This window comes from Schistocerca piceifrons, chromosome 3 (genome assembly GCF_021461385.2).
Source record: "Schistocerca piceifrons isolate TAMUIC-IGC-003096 chromosome 3, iqSchPice1.1, whole genome shotgun sequence".
Classification (NCBI taxonomy): domain Eukaryota; kingdom Metazoa; phylum Arthropoda; class Insecta; order Orthoptera; family Acrididae; genus Schistocerca; species Schistocerca piceifrons.
In genome coordinates, this window is record NC_060140.1 from 572,367,416 (window position 1) to 572,393,096 (window position 25,681).

Genomic DNA, 25,681 nt, shown 5'->3' on the forward strand with positions numbered 1-25,681 from the left:
GCACAAGACTGCCATTACAGAAGCTACTCTGTCAGCACACCCAGTTCCACAGGTGTCTCTCACCCTAATGTTTAATGTGTCTGCCACTGTGATTGGTGCTGCTCTGCAACTGTAAGTAGGTGAACACTGGCAGCCTTTGTCCTTTTCAGTCCAAAGTTACCACTGTCACAATTAAACTGGACCACATATGATCATCAATGCTTTGCTGCAGATGCCTCCATTAAGAAGTTTCGCCACTTGTTAGAGGGGCAGCAGTTCACCCTGACCGCAAGCAATTGAAGGTCGCTTTCCATTATCATCCAGAAAAAGCATCAACATGTCAGCTGCACCATCTAGACTGTATCAGACAGTTCACCACCTGTGTAGTCCATGTTGATGGAGACCTGACAGTGCCAGTGGATGCTCGCACTTGGATTGAAGCATTCACTGACACAGTTGACTTGAAAGCTCTTGCTGCAGTGCAGCAAGTGGACAGTGAGCTGCGAGACTTTTTGATGCAGCCATCAGGCCTACAGTTCCTTCATGTTACAGTACCACCATCGAACATGCTACTATACTCTGATGTTGCAACCATCAACCCACGACCGTTTGTCACTGTTGACTTTCAGTAGCTGGCAATTGTATCCTTTTGTGACCTGTCACACCATGGAGTATGGGCACTATGAACATGGTGAAGTGAGCTTTTGTGTGACCAAACATGGACAAAGATTGTAAGGAATATGTGTGCCATTGTGTGGCCTGCCAATGGAACAAACTTAGACGGCATGTCAGGGCACCTCTTGACATGTTAAGTCCACCAAACCAAGGATTTGGCATGTGCATCTGGACATCATTGAACCACTCTCACCATTAGAGGAGTATACCTGCTGTCTTACATCCATTGAGTGTTACACGTGCTCGCCAGAGGTGTTCCCTATGGTTGATATTACTGCCGAAACTGTCACTACCATGTTCTTCTGGGGATGGATTGCCCACTTCTGTGTACCAGTACAAATTAAAGTAGACCAAGGAAAGCAATTCACGTTATGCCTGTCCAAAGCACTCACTGTCCTACTGGGTATGATGTGTATTAAAAGCACAGCTTACCAGCTGGCAGCAAATGGGTTAGTTGAGCATGTACACCAGCAATTGAAAATGTCTCTTTGGTGTTGTGAATTGCAGCAGTGGGCAGAGACGTTGCCTGTCATCTTCCTTGGTCTCCTCATGTTGATGAAATAAGATCTGAAAGCCACGATCACAGAACTTGTGTATGGCCAGCCAAGATGACTGTCAGCATCATGTTAGAAGATCACATTGAACTATCAGACTTCATATAGAATCTACATGCCCAAATCTGGCAGCTACAACCCTTTGCTCCAAGGAACCAGCAGACCCATTGCTCCCTTTGTTTTTGATGAGCTGCAGAGATGTGATTCTGTTTTTTATTGCATGATGGGAGAGCACAGCCACTGCAGCCACCTTACAATGGACCTTATTGCGTTATCAGTAGGGAGGGAAAGGTGTTCAAGGTTGACATGATGGCTACACAAACCACCATCACCACCATCTTTCAGTATTCCTACACCAGTTCTGAGCAATCCACGGACACACGTATCACTGAGTCGACAAATACATCAGTCGATTTGCTGCCCACCACATATAAGTCGCAAGAGATGTCGAAGGCTACCTCTGAAGACCTTGTAGCAGCCTACATAAAACTGTGTAGTGCTAAACATGCAAGTGCTTACTCCGTGCAGTGATTATCTTTGACACAATCTCTCTTTGATTTATGTTTGCTCTCTGTTTTGTAATTATTCTGTTGTTTGATTCTAAGTCTAAAAATGTCAAATGAGTTGCAGGAGAATTTATTTATTAAATGTGCAACAAGTTTATCAAAATTATCTTGGTGTGACCCAATAGTGCTTGTTGTGCCCTATTCATAGACATTTTTTGAAAATTGAGCTTTTCATTCTTGAGATATTAATTTTTCAGTTATATTTTGTATGCAAGACTTTTAAAATTAATTATCTCAAACTGCAGCTCCAATTAAAGACACATAATAATAAATGAAATAGTCTTATTTTACTCTTTAAAATGATGCTGTTGGTTTTTGTGTAGCTAGTCTGAGCCCATTTTTATTGAATATTTACTTGTTTAAATCAAATTTCTTTCTATTCAAGTTGGCTATGGCTGCCGCCTCCTTTCGGCAGCCAGAATCCACTGGTTTTTCATATCCATTGAGTGTTACAACTGCTAGGAGCCAAGACACAGGTATTTCTCATATTGATTGTGTCCATCAGATGTGCAGCTGTCTGTTAGCATTGCCTGCAGACTCTTGTACCACAACCTTACTGAAGCTCATCCTTCTTTAGTTGCAAAATGGTCGAACTAGGCTAGCTGCACCAACTGTCATACAAACACAGAACGCACGCATACTGTTGCTTCTGCATTTATCAACTTCCAGTGTTTCATAGAGGGCTGTGCCCGCTCAACACCATCTCTTGTCCCAACTATGAGTGAAAATGATTTAAACATGCTTTATCAAAAGGAGAATTTACTTGAGAAAACTGTAAAATTACAAGGAGACAAAATACCTGGCCAGTACATATCTAAAGCAAATATAACTCCAGTATTGGTGATGCACATTTAAAAGTGAAAACAAATTTATGACTTTTGAAACTGTTTGTTTTCTCATCATGGAGGAAAGAAGAATAAATTTAGGAAATTTTGAAGGAGGAGCAGATCAATCAAACCCTCTGATTGAGACTGACTCAGTGACAAGTTTTTTAAGTTTTAAATGTGTCAACAGCAACACTGACACCGTAATTATGCTTATTGACCAGACGTTCTGTCTCCTTGCAATTTAACACAATTTGTGTGTGACACCCAGCTTTTACTTTTGCTTGAAAGTCTGAGTTCTGTTTTCATGTCACCTTTAAGTACAATATTGTGTAATTTTTTAAAAATCATGCCTGTATTAGTCCTCTACCACAATTCATGCATTTTTGCAGGTACCTGTTGATCCAAGTTTAGAATTTCCATGTGAAGCTTCATCTTTGTATGATTACTATAATCCATACAATGTAAGTCTTCATCTCTCTCCTGCACCTGCAACTGGAACAACAGACCAGTACCAGATGGGAGATTTAAGTGGAAAATTTGGAACACTGGATGGATTAACAAGTCTCAACTCAGCGTTCAATGACACACATCTCCCACTCTTTGGTCCATACAGTATCATAGGAAGATCAGTTGTTATCCATAAAAAGAACAAAAACCACAGGTGAGAGAATAGTTTTCAGTGGTTAGATCAAGCATGTATGAGGTTCATTCAAATGAAACCTGCTCAGTGTATCTATCTTTGCCTTACATGTAAGGTGGCACCACATAACTGCAGTTATGGTGGCACCACCTATTGGTAGAGAGACTGACGCATGCACACCAGTTGATGTTGCATAGCACCGTGTGGTTTCAAGCCACAGAGAAGGTGGTCACACAAGTTATCATCCACTACCAAACATGCAGGCAAGTAAGTAGGAACAACAAGAAGTGATTCGATTTTTGGCAGCAGAAGGAATTGGAGGCTGTGGAATGTATTGATGGATGAAGGCTGTGTACAGTGAGTACAGTCTGAGTCGTTCAACTGTCATCACACTGGAAATGGTTGCAGAAGTGACTGCTTTAGCCTTGGACAACCACAGAATCACTGTGGACAAGATCCATTGGTTGCTAGGTATTAGTGTGGGCACCACCCACACTATAATGCATGAAGACATGAACTCTTGAAAAATATGTGCACAGTGGGCTCCCCACCAATAGACCACTGAACAGCGCAATACTCGAATGGCGCTATCTTTGAGTCAACTGCAACATTATCATGAGGAGGGATATGGCTTTCTGTTGCATATTGCCACAGGTGATGAAACATGGTGTCACCATTTTGAACTGAAAAAGCAAGCTTCAGAGCAAGCAATGGAAACATGTGACTTCACCACCTCCAAAGAAATCAATGGCCATGCACACCAGTTCCGGTAAGGTCATGATGTCCTTCTTTGTGGCCACAAGCGCCCACTGTTTGTTGAGTTCCTCGAATGGGGAACCACCATCAATGTCCAGCATTATCAAGCCACCTCACAGAACCTTAGACAAGCCATCAAGTCGAAATGCCAAGGCATGTTGTCCAATGGCGTTATCCTCCTGCATGATAATGCCCGCCCACACACAGCCACTGCAGTGAAGACGACATTGCAGCAGTTTTGGTGGGAAATGCTGGAACATCCGCCGTACAGTCCCAATCTTTCACTGTGTGGCTTTAATGTGTTTGGACCTCTAAAACAAGCTAATTGCGGACATCAATTTGCAATGGAAGACGAAGTGTGCGGCTGGGTCCAGGCCTGGATCTGACAGCAGCCTACTAGCTTCTTCAAGGATGGAATTGACTGGCTAGTGTTGCAATGGGATAAATGTGCCAACAGTTTTGGCGACTATTTTTGAGTATGTGTACTGTGTATAATTACATTTTTGAATTAATAAAATCGTTACTATTACTTTACACTGGGTTTCATTTGAATGCCCCTTATAAAACAGTATATTGCAAATCAAAAGTGTGAAATATATTTCACATGTGTCTAAACTGTGTTTCATAGCAAAACAGTGATTTTTATATGCCCAGGAGTATTTTGTGAAGTTTCTGTGAACCACACAAGGAGATTATGGACTTTGTAGCATTGTATTAAATAGACAATAGATGTGCTCTAGTGGTTATGTTATCAGGCTAATTTGATTTGAACCAGTAGATTTGATACTGAATGCTGGATGATACAGATTAACCAGCAGTTGATAAAATTTAATACATTTTCAGCTAAAAGCATGTCTGGTTAGTGGATGGACCAGAAAAGATGACAAGCATCTGGAACTAGTTACTTTTTATAATACACAAATGTGATATCTGATATCTTTTATCTTGCAAAATTAGCAGCTGTAAGTGTGTATCACTTATAGGGCATCCTAAGAATCAAATATCTACTGATAGTTCGTCTGTCTGTTGTTGGTTTACATTTTCTCCTGGTGCCCCCTGCACTGCCATGCCTCTTTTGACTTGAGGTCATGAGTAACTTACTGAAAGTATCATTTCCTCCAGCTGTTCCCTCTCGTTTCCTTTTTGAAGGGATTTCTATTTGTCATGTATATTACACAGGCATGTCTGAAAGAACAGACTTAAAAATATACAGCACCTGACCGCTTATCAATCTTTCAGTGCAGATGCACAATAATTTCTGACCTCTCACAGGAATACAGGAAGATTGTGAGTGAAGGGGAATAATGGACAGAGGACACTGCTCTGTAGTGTGCAGCATGTGGAGCTCAGAACAGAGGCAAGCTCAGATAGCTGAAGCAGGAAATCTGGGTTCGAATCCCAATCTGGCACAAATTTTCATCAGTTGTCATTGAGTTATTTCAGTGCCGTGGTACAGTAAAAGCTTTCCAACATGCATGCCTGAAAGAACAGACACCACACCTATAATGAGTAATATATGCACCTGATGGCATATCGATCTTTCAGTGCAGAAGCACAATAATGTTCAACCTCTCATAGGAATAAAGTAGGACTGCAAGTAAAGAGAAATAATGGATACTGCACACCACATTATAGTGTGTGACTTATGGAGATTTGGAAAATCCAAGATGAAATGTAACAATATTATGAAAAGGAAAGTTGCTACTCACCATATAGCAGAGATGCTGAGTTGCAGATAGACACAATAAAAAGACTGTCACAACAGAGACGGCAGTCGTGTGTGTGTGTGTGTGTGTGCGTGCGTGTGTCGGTCGTCTATTTTTGACAAAGGCCTTGTTGGCCAAAAGCTTATTTGTGACTGTCTTTTTGTTGTACTTATCTGCGACTCAGCATCTCCGCTATATGGTGAGTAGCAAATTTTCTTTTCATAATATGGAGATTTGTGCCAGACAAGGGACATTTTTGGGTAACCTGTGTGCTTAAGGTTACAGCTTGTGTGGAGGAGAATGTCTAGGATAGTATCTAGGTCCACTACAAATTTTTCTTCTGTTGCCATTATTTCGGGGCCCTATTGCAGCAAAAGTCATAAATTTCTTTGTCACGTATAATTTGTACTTATTCAACAGGTTTTCCAGTTGTTCTTACTATTGAGTCATTAATCAGTCTAAATGCATGCAAATCACTTCCTCTTCCTGCCTGTCTCTCCCTTTACTATTTCCGGACTGCCTGTTAGTATTCTCATTCTCAGACACAGCTAGTTTTACTAAGTTTGTCTTTATATTCACATTCCAAATACTCTCAGTTTAAACTTTGTAAAGAAAACAGTTCCTGGAGATTTACTATGACTGTGAATTTGTAATCAGAAAATGTTTAAAGAAAAACTGCATGAAGTAAATTAATACCGTATAAACTCCAAGAACCCATTTTACTTCTGGAAACTTCAAAAGCAAACCTCTACAAGAGAAGTTTCCCAATCCTGTTAAAATTCTGATAATACAATCCAATGGTGAATAAGCTACATCTTTGTAATTGGTCGGTGTAAACAACTTCAATGGCAGATGCCTCAACTTCCATGTCTGGCCAAGTTTCACAGTACAACACATAAAATACACTGAAAAGCAAAAACAAATGAATGATATCAATAACTACTGTTAGTGGTGGGATCAACAATGACTGAAGGTGAACAGTCTTTACAATACACTGTTACACTTTTATTTTCAGAGAGAAACATTAAGAGATAGTCTATTACAGAGCAGAAAGAAATTAAATTGGTTACAATTGTGAGTTTCTCGAAGAGAGGAATGGTTTTGAATCTTACCTGTTCTGGGTTGGCGTGATGTGGCAAAGGCGGTAGAAGCAGTTTGAAGTTGCTGATATGAATCCTATACATTCATCCAGTTGTGTCCTTGGCATTAATATATCATTTTTCCTTACATCCTGTTTCAGCTGGCAATAGTAATAAGTTGCGTAGTACCCATTCATCATTGGCCGAAAGAAAGTAACTGTTTATGCAGCACTTGAAGTTCGCCTCAGGTGAGCTGCAACTTACACACATAATACTTTGGCACAGTCCATCCATTGTATTTAAATTAACATTCCATTTGCTACACTTTGCCAATTGTGAAGTTAGACAGTCCATCTACCGTTTACATTTGTGGTTCATGATAACACTGTTCCCATGAAAACAGTCACTTACATACAATGCAGTTCACATTTTCCACATTGGCTGTTAGTGTTTTAGCAAACGTCATATTTCGTAGTCAAGAAAATGAGCAATAGCAAATTCACAGTTTATGTAATGCAGATCAATTCTAAACTGACGACAATACTGTCTGTTCATGAGTGCATTGTCACTGTCACAAGCATCATTCTGCAAAAACCAATAGCATTTGCGTAATACAATGTCCATTTAGAATATCCATCATAAAGACAAATTTCAAACTGGCCTAACAAAAGTAAGTCCAGTATTAGTATAGCCTTAAACGCACACCATTACCACACACAGTACTTGCTTTCGTACTGGCACGCTCTTGCACCATCTGCGACTGTCTGCTACACCCTGTTCACCCGACAACTATTGATACCTCTCTCACTCCACAGTTCTTAGAAAACTTCTATCTACTGGGTTCCGTTTCACACAATACATTTAATAAAATTATTGTAAAGACCACCATAAAAAAATCCAAGTTTTTACATAAGGAACTCGTATAGAAAACAGTACAGTAAACATAGTCATACACACTTCATGTTCTACACTATAGAACCAAATGAAAAGTATTCTATGTCATCAGAAATACATCTATGGAGTACAAGGTAGTAAAAGAAAGGGGGAAAAAAATTATATCTCTTTATTAGCCATGGCATCACTACTTCCACCAGAAAATTAGTATGTATAATGAATTCTATATTCTTAGTAGTATCCCACCACTGAAGACTCATTTTCTGGCCATTCAGTGAAATGTTTAACTTATGGGCCATAAGCCAGTTTACACCCAACAAAATACCTAATTGTAAATTGTCTGCTTGTGTCTGTATGTGTGGATGGATATGTGCGTGTGTGCGAGTGTATACCTGTCCTTTTTTCCCCCTAAGGTGAGTCTTTCCGCTCCCGGGATTGGAATGACTCCTTACCCTCTCCCTTAAAACCCACTTCCTTTCGTCTTCCCCTCTCCTTCCCTCTTTCCTGATGAGGCAACAGTTTGTTGCGAAAGCTTGAATTTTGTGTGTATGTTTGTGTTTGTTTGTGTGTCTATCGACCTGCCAGCGCTTTTGTTCGGTAAGTCACCTCATCTTTGTTTTTGTATATAATTGTAAATTTGGTATCACAAACATTTTCTGTTGAAGCTGCATGTCCAGTATTTGAATTTAACTGCTACTTCTTTACAGATTTCCAGATTTCTTTGTATTGATTACCTGTACTCCCTTGCAAAATGACTCCCTCGATGGGAACCACATGCCTCACCATTTGCTGTTACTTCTTGTCACAGCTCTTGATTTATTAAACTTGTCTAGCTGCCTGTGTCAGTAAGCAATTGTACATTTCTGCTACTTATATTGCCCTCAACCATAGGTTGTAATTGTTTCCTGCTGTGTACTATTCTTGCAGCCAAGAGTGCATCCCTCAAATGTTTCCCAATTTGGCAACTTATGAATGCTGTTGTGCAAGTAGCCCCCTTTCAATGTGTAGCCTCAGTGGGATTCTCAGCTACATTACCCACACTGACTTGCGTGCTAGAGACAGCCCTTGATTTCTTTTGTCCAACAAGCCCTGTTGCACCACCCACATTTACTACACCAGTTTGTCTTATTATTCCTTTTGTTCCTTGCATCTTCCTGTCAAATTCTTACAGTTTTCCAACCTTATACTATTCTGTTCTAGTCTTATTGGGTTTGTAATGTTGTTGTCACTACATATTTTGATTTATGTAAGATGAATCATAAAAATCAGGCTGTAACCCTGCTCCCCCATAGCAGTACCATACTCCAATAATTTATTTAACTAATCAAATTAATGTAGCAACTCCAACAGTTGTTGCCTTCTTTCCCATGTATGATAAATAAGTAATTTCACCATTTTCAATTCACAAATTGATTCATCTAGATACCTAGACAGGTCAAGATGCCATTCTACAAAATTATGTAGTCCACTCCATGAATCATTATAAAACCTAAACCTCAGCCTCTGTTGTGCCCCACTTGACCAATATTTTGATTTGAATTCTCTTTCAAATTGGCAGTATGTAATAAATCTGTCTGCATTATGTAATCATCACTGGAGTGTATTCCCTTCTAGTTGATTCACTACAAAACATGGTTGCTTCTGGTCACTCCATGTACTGGATAATGTCCCATGGAATGCCTTTAAAAATAATATTGGATGTGTCTTCCCCTGTGGATCATATGCAGGAAACTTTTAACTCACTTCCCCAACTCAAAACCAAAATGTTCCCAAAATTATTTATTATCTACTAGTCATGAATTGGTTTGGTTTACTGGGTCCTTACTAAAGTTAGCTTTCCAATAACAATGTTCATGTTCTCCAAAATTCCAATCTACATTTGACCCTGATGCTTTACACATCCCATTGTTCTGTACACTCTCATCATGTTCCTGAAAGGTTGAGGATGACTACGGACATATATATGAATTTTTCTTTATATTACTCCATACATCTAAACTACCAACACTCTCACTTTCTACACTCAGATCACATTCACACAATTTCTCAATTGCACAAGTTCGAACATGTTTTTTGTTTTTCCAGTTTCTTATCTAAAGATTCTAGTTCTTGTGATTTTCCCTCATAATTTTCTCACTTTCACTTATCTGATGTGACACAACAGCTGTAATGTATTTTAAATTTATAGTAATATTAAGTAAGTGATTTTTTTTTTAATTCTACCTTTAGAGTAGTCATAGCCTCTTTCATGTTGTCATTAATTTTCTGTGTACTATGTGCCTGAACCTCTTCCTTAAAAAATGGTAGTTGCTGCTTGTAGCACTCCAAGTCCCCTTTTCTTTCTTTTGCCATCTGTTCCTTTTCTTTTAGCGCTCTTAGGTTCCACTCTTCCTTTCCTGTGATCACTGTCTTTATTATCAATTAATATCTGATTCAAAGTATTCTTAATTTCCTCTAATTCAGACATTTCTGTAAAACAAGTTAACACTAGAGTAAAACAATAAATATTGTCTATACAAAGAATAAAGTAGCTATAGTCAACTGCTGTGTAGTTTGGAATGTCTGGTAAAACAAAGATCTCTGCCCCCACAAACAACAGGTCACACACCTAAGGTATACTCACTAGGTCCCAGCACTGATGACAGTTATTTGTTTTGTCCAAAGAAGAGTTTCCACATGTATTTTCATTACAACACCTCTTATTCAGTCACCCTATCACTTGTAAGCAGTGTTCAAGCTCATTTTGTGTCAGCTGTTTGTTATTACAGTCTATCTACTTGTGTATGTGGTATATCCTGTGGAGCACACATACACAGCAATATTGGTTCCTCTCTGAAATCTTACAGTTTATGTTTATATATTCTTAAATTGAATAATCTGAATTCTATATTGAGAAATATCAGTATATTGTGACAATGTCTCAAAATTCGTGTATAGTATCCCCGAGTATAAATCTGTCAGTTGTTACAGTCACCACAGTATATGAGGTCTGTTAAAAAAATTCCAGAAATTTGTCAACAAACTTTTTCTACACTTACCATTCACTTATTTGGTATGGTCTCCTTCGAAATATTCTCCTACACAATTGATACACCCCTCCCAATGCCAGTTCTATGGAAACAGCCTCGGTATTCCTCTTGCTGGATCACATGAAGCACTGTCTCTAAATTTTATTTTATCTCATCTATCAATGCAAATTTTGTCTTTTCAACAAGGTTTTCAACTTTGGAAATAAAAAGTCCACAGGGGCCAGGTCTGGAGAGTACGGAGGATGAGACAGCCCAGTGATTTCGTTTTTTGTGCAATAGCTCAAATGAGCATTGTCAGTAGACATCTGAGGACATCCCGAATGAGGGTCATCTTTAACTTTCATCCAGCCATTCTTAAACTGTGTGAACCATTCGTAACACCGAGTATGGCTGAGCACTCATCATTGAATGCTTTCTGCGTCATTTTGTGTGTCTCTGTAAGGGTTGTCTTGAGTTTCTTGCAAAATTTAATGCACACACGTTGTTCCTCTAACTCTGCAATCTTGAAATTTGCAAACTGCGTGATACAATGTTATACTTAATACAGCAGTGAACAATAACGAACAGATATAAACATGTGCAAGGACACACACCATTGGTGCGAAATTACGAATGTCGTGGAATTTTTTTGAACAGACCTCCTATGTAAGAGTATTTGAGAAACCTTATACAATGCCTAGAATAATAAATTAAAAGAATAACTTGTGTCCTCACATTCATGCATCAAATTGGGTAAAGCAATTAAGAGAATATCACTACTGACATTCGTTGCCATGGCAACCAACGTATTAATGTGCCGACGTATTGTGATGAGGTCAACTTAAATATTAATTCAGGTAACAGGCAGACAAAGCATCTAATTTACGTAACACATTACAACAAGTTTTGTAGTGTTTTAGGTGGATGTTAGTAGAAGAGAATGCGAATTGCCTTAAGTAACCAGACGTCCTGATTTGGCTGGGACAGTTCCGATGTTCAAGAGTCCAGTCCCCTTGTCTCCATCAAACGTTATTGGGATGCCTAAATGTTCTGAGATTAAGGAATGAATACAGTATGTACACTCAAATGGGTGTTGGTTGCAGTAGTTATGCAGAAATGAAGAGGCTTGGAAACGATAGACTTGATTGGAGAGCTGCACCAAAGTAGTCTTCTGATTGAAGACCACAACAAAAACAACAAGATTAATAAACTTTGCTCTACAGCTCGTGGTCTTGCGGTAGCATTCTCCCTTCCTGAGCACAGGGTCCCGGGTTCGATTCCCAGTGGGGTCAGGGATTTTTCCTGCCTTCAGATGACTGAGTGTTATTGTGTCGTCTTCATCATCATCATTCATCCCCATTACAGTCGGAGGAAGGCAATGGCAAACAACTTCCACTAGGACCTTGCCTAGTAAGGCGGCGTGGGTCTCCCGGGTCGCTCCCCTACACTCTGTAAAAAAGTATGGGACTCATCATCATCATTAATAAACTTTGTCACCCTCTTGGGCTTTCCTTGCTCTTTGGTACTGCTATGTTCTGTTTATCACTGTCTCAACTGACATATCTGTGAATATTCTCATTTATGTACTTCCAGATTCGTTTAGAGATGTTAGAAATTCCTGGTTTTAGTTTTGGTAACTAGCTTTCACTTTCCTTATCATTGTAGTATATGCTTTTTTCATAGACCAAATGACTGGCCTGTCTTTCAACTTTTTAATACTTTTCAACAGTGGAAACCTGGGGATGGAATGCAACAAGTGTCTCTGCTATTTTTACTACTTTTCATACAGCTCTATGAGTTAATTTATGCCACCCCCCCCCCCTCACCCCCCCCTCCCCCACCACCACCACCACCAGTGTTGATCCATTTCTTATCTCCTGTATTTTTTTTGAAAGCTACATTCAATTGGTGTCTTAAAATATCGCAAAGATTCGTAGCTCTCTTCTACACTGTCCTTCACATAAACATCTCTCATTTCCTTGTGTTACTTTAGCAAGAATTGTAGCCTATTCAGATTTTCTAGTTTATATGGTCTATATTCAGCTATTGTGTTACCCTCATTGTACATTTCATTTTGCAGTTTAGCTGTTTGTCGAAAATGGCCTGCAAAAACAATTTTCACAACCTGAACTTGATTTATTCCACTAGTTTCATGTGCTTGATGTTGTCTGCTTAATTTAATGAAGTCATGCACTCACATGTCGACACGATACTGGTGGCTGTGCAGACTTGATGGTAGTCATCCTATGCTGTTGTCACACTGCATGACCTTGTACCTGCTTTTTGTTCTTCAAGGTGTAGTCATAAAGTTTTAGTTAACTTGCACAAAGAAATACTTTTACATAATTTTTCTTGTTTGCCTGCAGGGATATATCTACAGTCCTGGTACACATTGAAATATCCACATAACAATACTGTAATATGCCTTTTGATCAACCAAAAAAATGGTACTGCTCATTGATAAAGCGGAGTATCATGCAGTAATTAATTTCCTGCATTTTACGTGAACAATTGCAGCAATTGATTCACTTGTGTCAGGCTGATCCAGATGACTTCTTCATACATGTGCATCTGCAACCATTACCTGTAAAGCACTCAGAGACTATTTCCTGTTGTACCAGTTATTAGGGCTTCTTCCCATGACATTCATGTAAAGAGGGTTGGAAGAATAACTGTTTAAATATCTCTGTGTGCACTGTAATTAATCTAGTCATGTTCTCACAATCTCTACAGGACTGATATGTAGAGAGTTATCATATTTGTAGATTCAGCATTAAAATCTGGTTCTCAAAACCTTATAAGTAGGCTTTCTCGTGAGAGCCTCTATCTTCAAGTATCTGTCAGTCCAGTTTTCTCAGCACCTCTGTGGCAGTCTCGCAAGGTCAAAGAAACCTGTGCCTGTTCATGCTGCCCTTCTCTGTATATGTTCAGTATTCCCTCTTAGGTCTGTCTTGTAGGAGCCCCACGCACTTTAGAAGTATTCTAGATTGGGCCACACAAGTGATTTGTAAGAAATCTCTTTTGTATACTGACTGTTTGTCTGTAATATTGTACCAATCAACTTACGTCTGCCAGCTACTTTACCTACATGTGAGCCTAACTAATCATTCCATTTCATATTCCACAAAGAGTTACACCCAGGTATTTGTATGAGTTGGCTGATTCCACTTGTGACTTGTTGGTACTTTAGTGATAGGATACTATGTTTTTTTCATTTTGTGAAGTGCACAGTTTTGAAGCAAATTGCCGATCTTTGCACCACTTTGACATCCTATAAAGATCTGAATGAATATTTATTCCAATTTTCTTTAGATAGTACATCATTACACATAACAGCATCATCTGCAAAAAGTCTGAGGTCACTTTGTATATTGTCAGCAAGGTTAATAATATACAGCATGAACAACAAGGGTCCCAACACACATCCCTGGGACACATCTGAATTTACTGCTACATCTGTTGATGTTATACTATTCCTCAACACCACTGATACTAATTCTCATTTCTGAAGAAACAGTTGAAAACCAGCTTTAGCGTATCTGCTTTTGCTTTGCTACCGTCATTTGCAACCACTGTCTTGTCCATGAGTGTCTGAACACTAAATATGGGATCACCTATGACCTGTGTTTCTTTAGGCCTTTTGTTTTTTTGCTATGGTAATCACTGAAAGCTTCATACATTGCCCACTTGACAGCCAAATGCATTTCATTCAGAATCTCATAAAATATGGGAAAGGCAACCACTCACCTATAGTTAATCGATGTGTGGAGCACAGTATAACAGAAAACAGCATTCATACTAGCTTTTGAGCACTATCGTTTTTACCAGCAATAGTACACACATTCACACACAGCACCATACAGACACCTAAATGCACACTCCCATGGCATGGCAAGACTAATTATTGATACTATGCTTGATTATTGAAAGCAGCTGCCTGAGCTGGTGGAGGTGGGGAAGGGGGAGGGAAGGACGCAAGCAGGGGGTAGTGGGAAGGGCAGGTCTTTGGACAGATGACTTCCTGGCCACACAACAAGACAAAAAAGTACAGAGGCTACAACAAGAGATGTAGGAAGAGGGAGAAGGTGGAACTGAGGGGAAACAAAGTGAGGGGGAAAAGGAAAGAAAGGTGAAGAGGGAGGAAGGGAGGGGCGAGAGAAGGGAGAAGGGTTCAGAGGTGGAAGAGGGGGAGGGATGGAGACAGGGGGGGGGGGGGAGGGGGGGATGCATAGAAACCTTACAACCATGGTCCCATCACAGAAGTCCAACATGACCTCAAACAGATTCTCAAGGCCTCAAGTCCATCCTAAAACCTGGTCCCATGGTCTTATGTAAAATCACTAAGCGGGTCTAAGGTTCCCATCCAGTTCCTGTTGATCAATCTGACATGATGCTAGAAGATAGCAAACCAAAGCCAGTTTTAAATTTCACATTCAAGAAATTGTTCACTCAGGAGAATTGCACAAACATACTGTCATTTAAAGTGTCCTGTATGAATGATAAAGTAATAAGCATCTATGGCATAGAAAAATAACAGAAAGAGTTGAAAACAAATAAATAACCAGGTCTGGATGAAATCCAATTTCAGTACTCTATAGCATTGGCCCCTTACTTGGCTTGATTTTATTGCAAATATCCCACCAAGCACAAAGTCACAGGTGACTATAAAAAAAAGCACAGGTGACTCTTGTATACAAGAAGGACAAAAGAATAGACCCACAAAATTATGGACCAATGTCCTTAACATCTGTTTGCTGCAGAATTCTTGAACATATTCTGAGTTTGAATATCATATATTTGCGTGAGAGCAAAAATCTTATATCTACAAATCAGCATGGTTTTAGAAAGCATTGCTTGTGCAAAACTCAGTATGGCCTTTTCTCACATGGTGTATTGCAAACTATGGATGAAGGGCAACAGGCAGATACCATATTTCTAGATTTCTGAAAAGGATTTGACGATGTGCCCCACTGCAGACTGTTAATGACAGTACAAGCATATGAAAAAGGTTCCCAGATACATGAGTAGCTTGAGGACTTCTTGAGTAACACAACCCAGTATGTTGTCCTCAGAGGTGAGTGTGCCTCAGGAGTGCCCAATGAAGTGTGATGGGACTGCTGTTATTTTCTTTATGCATAAATGATCTGGTGGACATGGTGGGCAGCAATCTGCTGTTGTTTGCTGATGATGCTGTGATGTGCAGAAAGCTGTCAAAGTTGAATGATTGTAGGAAGATACAACATTTCTAATTGGTGTGATGAATGGCAGTTGGCATTAAATGTAGAATAGTGTGAGTTAATGTGAATAAAGAGGAAAGACAAACTCATAATGTTGGAATACAGCATTAATAGTGACCTGCTTGATCTAGTCATCTTATTTATATATCTGGGCCTGTTGTTGTTGTGGTCTTCAGTCCTGAGACTGGTTTGATGCAGCTCTCCATGCTACTCTATCCTGTACAAGCCTCTTCATCTCCCAGTACCTACTGCAATCTACATCCTTCTGAATTTGCTTAGTGCATTCATCTCGTGGTCTCCCTCTACGATTTTTACCCTCCACGCTGCCCTCCAATACTTAATTGGTGATCCCTTCATGCCTCAGAACATGTCCTACCAACCGGTCCCTTCTTCTTGTCAAGTTGTGCCACAAACTCTCTTCTCTCCAATCCTATTCAACACCTCCTCATTAGTTATATGATCTACCCATCTAATCTTCAGCATTCTTCTGTAGCACCACATTTCAAAAGCTTCTATTCTCTTCTTGTCCAAACTAGTTATCGTCCATGTTTCACTTCCATACATGGCTACACTCCATACAAATACTTTCAGAAACGACTTCCTGACACTTAAATCTATACTCAATGTTAACAAATTTCTCTTCTTCAGAAACACTTTTCTTGCCATTGCTAGTCTACATTTTATATCCTCTCTACTTTGGCCATCATCAGTTATTTTGCTCCCCAAATAGCAAAACTCCTTTACTACTTTAAGTGTCTCATTTCCTAATCTGATTCCCACAGCATCACCTGACTTAATTCTACTACATTCCATTATCCTTGTTTTGCTTTTGTTAATGTTCATCTTATATCCTCCTTTCAAGACACTATCCATTCCGTTCAACTGCTCTTCCAAGTCCTTTGCTGTCTCTGACGGAATTACAATGTCATCGGCGAACCTCAAAGTTTTTATTTCTTCTCCATGGATGTTAATACCTACTCTGAATTTTTCTTTTGTTTCCTTCACTTCTTGCTCAATATACAGATTGAACAGGATTGGGGAGAGGCTACAACCCTGTCTCACTCCCTTCCCAACCACTGCTTCCCTTTCATGTCCCTCAACTCTTATAACTGCCATCTGGTTTCTGTACAAATTGTAAATAGCCTTTCGCTCCCTGTATTTTACCCCTGCCGCCTTCAGAATTTGAAACAGAGTATTCCAGTCAACATTGTCAAAAGCTTTCCCTAAGTCTACAAATGCTAGAAACGTATGTTTGCTTTTCCGTAATCTCGCTCTAAGATAAGTCGTAGGGTCAGTATTGCCTCACGTGTTCCTATATTTCTACAGAATCCAAACTGATCTGCCCTGAGGTCGGCTTCTACCAGTTTTTCCATTCGTCTGTAAAGAATTTGTGTTAGTATTTTGCATCTGTGACTTATTAAACTGATTGTTCTGTAATTTTCACATCTGTCAGCACCTGCTTTCTTTGGGATTGGAATTATTATATTCTTCTTGAAGTCTGAGGGTATTTCGCCTGTCTCATACATCTTGCTTACCAGATGGTAGATTTTTGTCAGGACTGGCTCTCCCAAGGCTGTCAGTGGCTCCAATGGAATGTTGTCTACTCCTGGGGCCTTGTTTCGACTCGGGTCTTTCAGTACTCTGTCAAACTCTTCACGCAGTATCGTATCTCCTATCTCATGTTCATCTACATCCTCTTCCATTTCCATAATATTGTCCTCAAGTACATCACCCTTGTATAGACCCTCTATATACTCCTTCCACCTTTTTGCTTTCCCTTCTTTGGTTAGAACTGGGTTTCCATCTGAGCTCTTGATATTCATACAAGTGGTTCTCTTTTCTCCAAATGTCTCTTTAATTTTCCTGTAGGCAGTATGTATCTTACCCCTAGTGAGATAGGCCTCTACATCCTTACATTTGTCCTCCAGCCATCCCTGCTTAGCCATTTTGCACTTCCTGTTGATCTCATTTTTGAGACGTTTGTATTCCTTTTTGCCTGCTTCATTTACTGCATTTTTATATTTTCTCCTTTCATCAATTAAATTCAATATTTCTTCTGTTACCCAAGGATTTCTACTAGCTCTCGTCTTTTTACCAACATGATCCTCTGCAGCCTTCACTATTTCATTCCTCAAAGCTGCCCATTCTTCTTCTACTGTATTTCTTTCCCCCATTCCTGTCAATTGTTCCCTTATGCTCTCCCTGAAACTCTGTACAATCTCTGGTTTAGTCAGTTTATCCAGGTCCCATCTCCTTAAATTCGCGCCTTTTTGCAGTTTCTTCAGTTTTAATCTACAGTTCATAGCCAATAGATTGTGGTCAGAGTCCACATCTGCCCCTGGAAATGTCTTACAATTTAAAACCTAGTTCCTAAATCTCTATCTTACCATTATATAATCTATCTGAAACCTGTCAGTATCTCCAGGGTTCTTCCATGTGTACAACCCTCTTTCATGATTCTTGAACTGAGTATTAGTTATGATTAAGTTGTGTTCTGCGCAAAATTCTACCAGGCGGCTTCCTCTTTCATTTCTTACCCCCAATCCATATTCACCTACTACGTTTCCTTCTTTCCATTTTCCTACTACCGAATTCCAGTCACCCATAACTATTAAATTTTCATCTCCCTTCACTATCTGAATAATTTCTTTTATTTCATCATACATTTCTTCGTCATCTGCAGAGCAAGTTGGCATATAAACTTGTACTACTGTAGTAGGCATGGGCTTCGTGTCTATCTTGGCCACAATAATGCGTTCACTATGCTGTTTGTAGTAGCTTACCCACACTCCTATTTTTTTATTCATTATTAAACCGACTCCTGCATTACCCCTTTTTGATTTTGTATTTATAACCCTGTATTCTCCTGACCAAAAGTCTTGTTCCTCCTGCCAGCGAACTTCACTAATTCCTATTATATCTAACTTTAACCTATCCATTTCCCTTTTTAAATTTTCTAACCTTCCTGCTCGATTAAGGGATCTGACATTCCAGACTCCGATCCGTAGAACGCCAGTTTTCTTTCTCCTGATAACGACGCCCACCTGAGTAGTTCCCGCCCAGAGATCCAAATGGGGGACTATTTTACTTCCGGAATATTTTACCCAAGAGGACACCATCATCAGTTAACCATACAGTAAAGATGCATGCCCTCGGGAAAAATTACGGCTGTAGTTCCCCCTTGCTTTCAGCCATTCGCAGTACCAGCACAGCAAGGCGGTTTTGGCTAGTGTTACAAGGCCAGATCAGCCAATCATCCATACTGTTGCCCCTGCAACTACTGAAAAGGCTGCTGCCCCTCTTCAGGAACCACATATTTGTCTGGCCTCTCAACAGATACCCCTCCATTGTGGTTGCACCTACGGTACGGCTTTCTGTATCACTGAGGCACGCAAGCCTCTCCACCAACAGCAAAGTCCATGGTTCTTGGGGGCTTAATGTTTCAAAACAATATCAAGTGGAATGAGCATGTGAGGATTGTGGTAGGGAAGGTGAATGGTCATCTGGGAGAATTTTGGGAAAGTGTTGTTCATTCGTAAGGGAGGCTGCATATAGAATGCTAGAAAGATGTATTCTTCTATTCTGAGCATTTGGGATCCACACCAGGTCAGATTAAAGTATGACAGTGAAGCTATTCAGAGGCAGGCTGATAGATTTGTTACCAGTAGGTTCAAAAAACATGCAAGCATTACAGAGATGCTGCAGGAATTCAAATGGAAATCCCTGGAGACAAGGCTATGTTCTTTTTGAGGAACACTATTGAGAAAATTTAGAGAAATTGGATTTGAATCTGACTGCAGAATGATTCTATTGCCACCAACATACATTTTGCATATGTTTGGGAAAGTCACCCAGAATTGCAGCTCAGGGGAGACTTACTGTACAGGATGAGAAGGAAAGTCTTTCCTTCTCATCCTGTATGGTAACTCTGCCCTGACCTGCAGTTCTGATTTACTTTCCCAGAATTTACCTCTTTTCCTAGACCTCTCTAGTCCTTTTCCTTCACCCTTCTCCCTTCCCCTTCAACTCTTCTGCGTGAAGAAGGAGCCACTGGATTCAAATGCTTGCCTATCACAACAGTCTTTTATGTATGTGTTCTGCCGCTGCTTGGTGAGTAGATTTTTTATCCATCCAATTAAATGTTTAAATTGTATGAAGCACAATTGTCGAATACAATCATTCTGTAGCACAAAATACATTTTTCATGACACACATCATACAAAAAGACACAATATAATGTGACAAAAACCAACTTTTGATACATTCAACATGGAAAACCCTTTTAAATTTTACATTAAGTTTTTACATCCAAGTTTTTGAGGTGAATTCATCTGACATATGGGGTTTTTCTCAGACACAAAGAAAGTACCAGAAGTTTGCTTCCATATGTAAATATAAGTGAGTAAATATGCAGACTGGATAGATTTTGCACCTCACTGGTATCGTGTCACCTTTTACATTAATGTGTCAAAGATGAACACTGCAGTTTCAGTATATTTTGCAAAAATGGTGTAAAATGTAGAGCACAACAATGCATGTCTTCCCCCTTGGAGCAGCTAACAGTGCAATGTTTGGCTGCCTAATTACCATGGGCAAATGGTGATTTATCACTATGATCTAAAGACAAAGGAGCAAAAAAGACGAAGACATTGATTGATCCTCGAGCAAAGTGATCGTGAGTGTTTTTTGGGACTACCATGACATGGCAGTGATAGATTATGCTCATAAGGGGCTAACCATTACTGAGCATATAAATAAAAGTTACTGACAAGTTTACAGGAGACTAACAAAACAAAGCTTTATAGGAAGCTCTCCAAGGGGATATTTTGCTTCATGACAGTGTCCCATTTTACACAGGTTGCAGTCATATATGCTGCTGCTTTGGGCTATCAAATTTTACCTTACAAAATTTTGAGGTTTCATGGCCTATATAAAATCTTAAATATTGAATATTTCATTAAAGAAACTTGTTTCTATAAAGAATTTTTGCTTCATGGTTATTAACAGTATAATTCTACTCTAAACAATATGAATGACAAAAATAGAATTCGTAAAAGAATTTGGAAATATCCTGTCAGAGGAAGTCAGCATGCTCTGAATTTCTATGTTTTTGGTTCATAAATAATGGAAAGAGTAAAGCTAACAACTCAGTGAATAGTTCCAGTATTGAGTCAGTGATAGGCAAGTAAACAAGAATTGTCTGTGCACTTAAACAAGACATTTTATCAATGACTCAATGTCTCAGCAATGAGTATATGGCAGGTTCATTACCTTTACTCTTCCATTATTTATGTTCCCCTAAGTATTTTCACTACCTCATTTATGTTCAAGGTTCCAAGTCCACATCACTGTCATAACTGCATACCCTATACAATTTGAAATTTTATGGTATGGTAAACCAATTTCCCAGAGATGATCATTCTGCTCACATTTAAATTAACCCAGCTACTTATATTTCTCCCTGTGATATTTAAAATGCTTACTTATTAGTATGTCCTTTTATTGTGTAAACCCGTATTCAGCATTACCACTGCAGGTAGAATATCTTGTTCTTCTAATTCTCACTGTGTTTCGTTAGTGTGAAGCTGTATAAGAAATTGAAGTGGAAACATTATAAATTAAATATGTTCATTCCCTTATGTATTTCCAGTGTACATAATGTAGTACCCATCATTTATTTTATTTTAATTTGAATTGATCCCATTTTATGCTATTTTTTTCTAGGTGGGCATGTTCATCAATTGAACGTGGCTATTCCCCTTCAGAAGCTCGAGAACTAAGAGCCATTGCATCATTTCACCATCCCTTGGGATTTGCATATGGTTATATCAGAATGGTACCACCTCTGGTCTATATGTTATTTATCATAATTACTTTTCTAACATAATCAAACAAATTCTAACATAATCAAACAAATACTATTACCCAAGAAATAAATATTCATACATTGTGCTATTTTTAACAATTACAGTACTAAAACTTAAAAGATTGTGTCCGAAAATCATCTTTTTTCAATAAGGACTCTTTATCTCTTAATTAATGCCTTTATTGTATTTGAGTTCGTCTAGATGAAAAGGAATGCTTATAGAACAGCAGGAGACCTTTACATGCATGTCATTTATAGTACGGTTACACCTGGAAATTATGTGATAGCGTATTGCGAAACTGAAAGCATCATTGGCATAACCTGTCATTCTGATTGTAGAGTCTTGTACCAAGGAAGCAAGGGAGAGGATGTTGTTATGGGTGGTCGATATCCTTTTTCCACAACACAAATGCACATATGGATTAATATGATTCTTCATTTACATCAACTTAAAGTATTTACTTATCTTGAATAGAGTCCATGTGTTGTGGTACAAGCCTCAATTGTCCTCTTGCAGACAATATCGATAATCTTGCTACAGTTTTCTGTTCTGGTCACTATGTACTGTCATAACCTGTGATTTCAACTGATAGATGCCAACTGGAATATTGAGTTAGTGACTCAGGCCCTTTGGTGGAGGGTGTTGGCGGCATGTTGCTTGTTGGTATCTCTCTTGTGACAGGCGTGCTTGATCCAGCACCTTTTATCGAACTTCGCACTACATCTTTACCAACCGGTGTGCTGGCAACAGCTTATACCAGTATTCCTCCCCCCTGAAATGCCACATCATTGTCTTATAGAGAAGATGCGAATGATGATGGGAAAGGAGGAAAGTTGCTGGATGTAGAGATGAGCTGGGAGCCGTGACTGTGGAAGATAGCATACTCCTGAGAGTACCCCGCCATCTGACTTGTGAGGCAACAGCAACATCCTCCAGAAAACTGTTGCCAAGGCACACCTCCAGGCCTAAGGGCGTGCCCTGAGGTGATGACAGTGATGGTGACGGTGGGTCCATGTCCATCAGGTAGGCAAGCGAGGACGGCGGGGGCAAGGGCACGTCATCCTTCCACTCCTCCTGGGGTTCTCTGGTGGCACCAGCGGGCAACTGTGAAAGCTGTGCGGTCCCATGAGGCCGTGAATCTGGGGGAAGAAAAGCAAATAACATGCACAAATTTGGCTGTGGTGGTGGCATTGCAAACCATTGGGACCTGCAATTAAGTTCATGAAAGAGCCAATTCATTCCTAGATCACATCTCTTTCCCAGCAGCCATGGTTGCCATAAACCTCGAAAAGAACAAAAGTGTGCGGCACAAAGCAGTACTTGTGGACCATTGGCGATGACGGATGCTGCGGTGGGTGTACCAAGTGTAGCAGCGTCCGATGGCGGTGGCCATGCAGAAGTTCTGCTGGTGAGGGCAAGAAGGAGTTGCAGTGTCTGCTCCTGTGTGTGGGTGGTGTGAAGCTTGGCCATCTGTTGTTTAAAAGTGCATACAAAGTGTTCTCCTTCTCCATTGAACTGGGGTGAAATGAAGCACTTGTGAGAAGGCGAATGCCATTTCTTTCACAAAACTGTTCAAAATCACATGAAGTGAACTGTAGTCCGTTGTGCAACACATGTATTTTTGGAAAACATTCTATGCAAAATATGGAGGACAACGCTTGAATGGTGCTGCGTGATGCAGTAGAAGCCATAGGCACTTGAAATGGGAACTTGCTATAAGAATCTACCGCTATGAGTCAATGAGTGTTCCAAAATTGTCCTGCAAAGTCTATGTGCACTCGATGCCATAGTAATTGAGTCCTATTCCAATGTCAGAGGCGGAATAGACTGGTTTTCTGTGCAAGTGTGACACTTCGATGTCATCTTTTCAGCCTGGGTGTCCATGCCCACCAAGTACAGTGCCAGCGCACTAACTGTTTAGTGTCAACAATTCCCCAATATCCTCGGTGGAGCAATCGCAACACACACTTTTGTAACACTTCAGGGAATATGCACACGTTATTGTCCACAGTCATTTTGAACTAGCATCACACTCTGTTGCACTGAAAGGTTATGCCAATGTGCAAAATACATGCACACAACTGAGTTCTGAATATTGTTCAATGAACAAGGCCAAGGTGTGCGAATATAATGCAACAAAATCTTGAGATCAGGATCAGCTTCTGTGGCCTGTGCAATTTGTCTGTAGTGCAAGGGAAAAGATTCCAGAAATTCAGAGACCTGCTCTTCGATTTGGCAACAAGTTGTGGCAGATGTATCAGAATCAGAGTCGGGCCAATTGGAAGGCAAGATAGGGCGCCTGCATTGCCATGCTTTGCTGTAGATCTGCACACAATTTCATACTGATACTGCAAAAGCAACAAAGCCCAACGTTGCAATTTTTGGGCAGTGCATGTAGGAACCGGCTTTGATGGGTGAAACAAGGACTGATAAGGCTTGTGATCTGTCACTAAACAGAATTTGCAACTGTACAAATAGTGATGCAATTTGGTCACACCATACACAATAACAAGAGCTTCTTTTTCTCTTTGAGAATAATTGCACTGAGTTTGAGTGAGCAACTTTGAGGCAAAAGCAATGGGTCTGTCTTGTGCACCAATTCTGCGCGAAAGCACAATGCCGATTCCGTAGGAAGAAGCATCGATCTGTGAAACTACTGGCTTGGCAGGGTCAAAATGCACTAATCATCTGTCATTAAGCAAAACTACTGGCTTGGCAAGGTCAAAATGCACTAATCATCTTCATTAAGCAAAGCGTTTTTGAGTTCCTGAAATACATCTTGATAATCGTTAGTTCACACAAAAAGTACAAAATGGCTCTGAGCACTATGGGACTTTACTTCCAAAAAGTACATTTTTGTGATACAAGCGATACATGGCGCCACAATCTGAGCGGCATTCGGTACAAACCGAATGTAGTATGTCATGTTGCCTAGTACTGACTGCAGTTCAGACAAATTGTGAGGAACAGTCAGGTCACGGGTTGCAAACAAACGGTATTGGAGGGACTGCACACCCTGACTGTTTATCATATGACCTAAGTACTGTAGTTCAGTTTAAAAAATGTCACACTTTTTGAGACAACACTTGGGACCTGCTTCTGACAACACACAAACTGTTCGCAAATTGGCAATGTGTTCCTCTGGTGTATGATCTGAGATGACGCTATCCTCAAGGTAGTTTGAACAGAATGGAATTTTTGCAATCAGCTGTTCCAAGTAACATTGACAAATGGTGGATGCGGAAGCACTGCTGAAGGGCAAACACAAATATCTGAACAGTCCTAAGTGTCTATTTACAACAAACACTTTCTGTGATTCTTCATCCAATGGAATTTGCAAGCAGATGTCATGGAAACCTATCTTAGCCTGTCTACGAGTTCCTCATGGCAAGGTAATGGATAAGTGTCAACTACTGTCTGTGGTTTGACTGTGGACTTGAAGTCAACACAAATGCGAATGCAACCAGAAGGCTTAGTCAAAACATGCAAGGACTTGCCCATTGGCCTAGTGACTAGCTTGAACAGGAGCAATTATACCATTATGTAGCAATTCTTTCAATTTACTGACTACCTTGCCTCTTAAAGCAATTGGAATGGGGCAGGCCCAGAAAAACTTAGGCTGTGCAATGTCTTTCAGTATAACATGAGCTAAAAGGTATTAGCTTTTCCCATTCCTTCTGAAAGTAGTTCAAGAAATTCTTTAAGCAAGCTAGTTACAATGTTTTTTGGATTAAAAGCAGTCACTGAAAGTTCATTGTCATGGATTCCAAGACCAGTCAAGTCAAACGCATCTAAACTGAATATGTTCTCACTCTGTCTTGATTTCAGCATAGTAAAAATCACTGTCCTAGTGTGAGATTTGTAAGTGGCAGGCAAGCTACACTGTCCAGGCA

General features: G+C 39.9%; 1 protein-coding gene across 3 annotated transcripts in view; it reads left to right on the forward strand.

Annotated features, from left to right (window-relative positions):
• Positions 1-25,681, forward strand: part of LOC124787741 — a 258,172-nt gene that overhangs the window by 161,577 nt on the left and 70,914 nt on the right. For 2 of the 3 annotated variants that reach the window (XM_047254603.1, XM_047254602.1), the window contains exons 11-12: positions 2,991-3,262; positions 21,646-21,757. The exons of the other annotated variant lie outside the window; for it this stretch is intronic. In XM_047254603.1, coding sequence (XP_047110559.1) covers positions 2,991-3,262; positions 21,646-21,757 — 384 coding nt within the window. The remainder of the gene's footprint in view (positions 1-2,990; positions 3,263-21,645; positions 21,758-25,681) is intronic. 3 annotated transcript variants of the gene reach the window in all.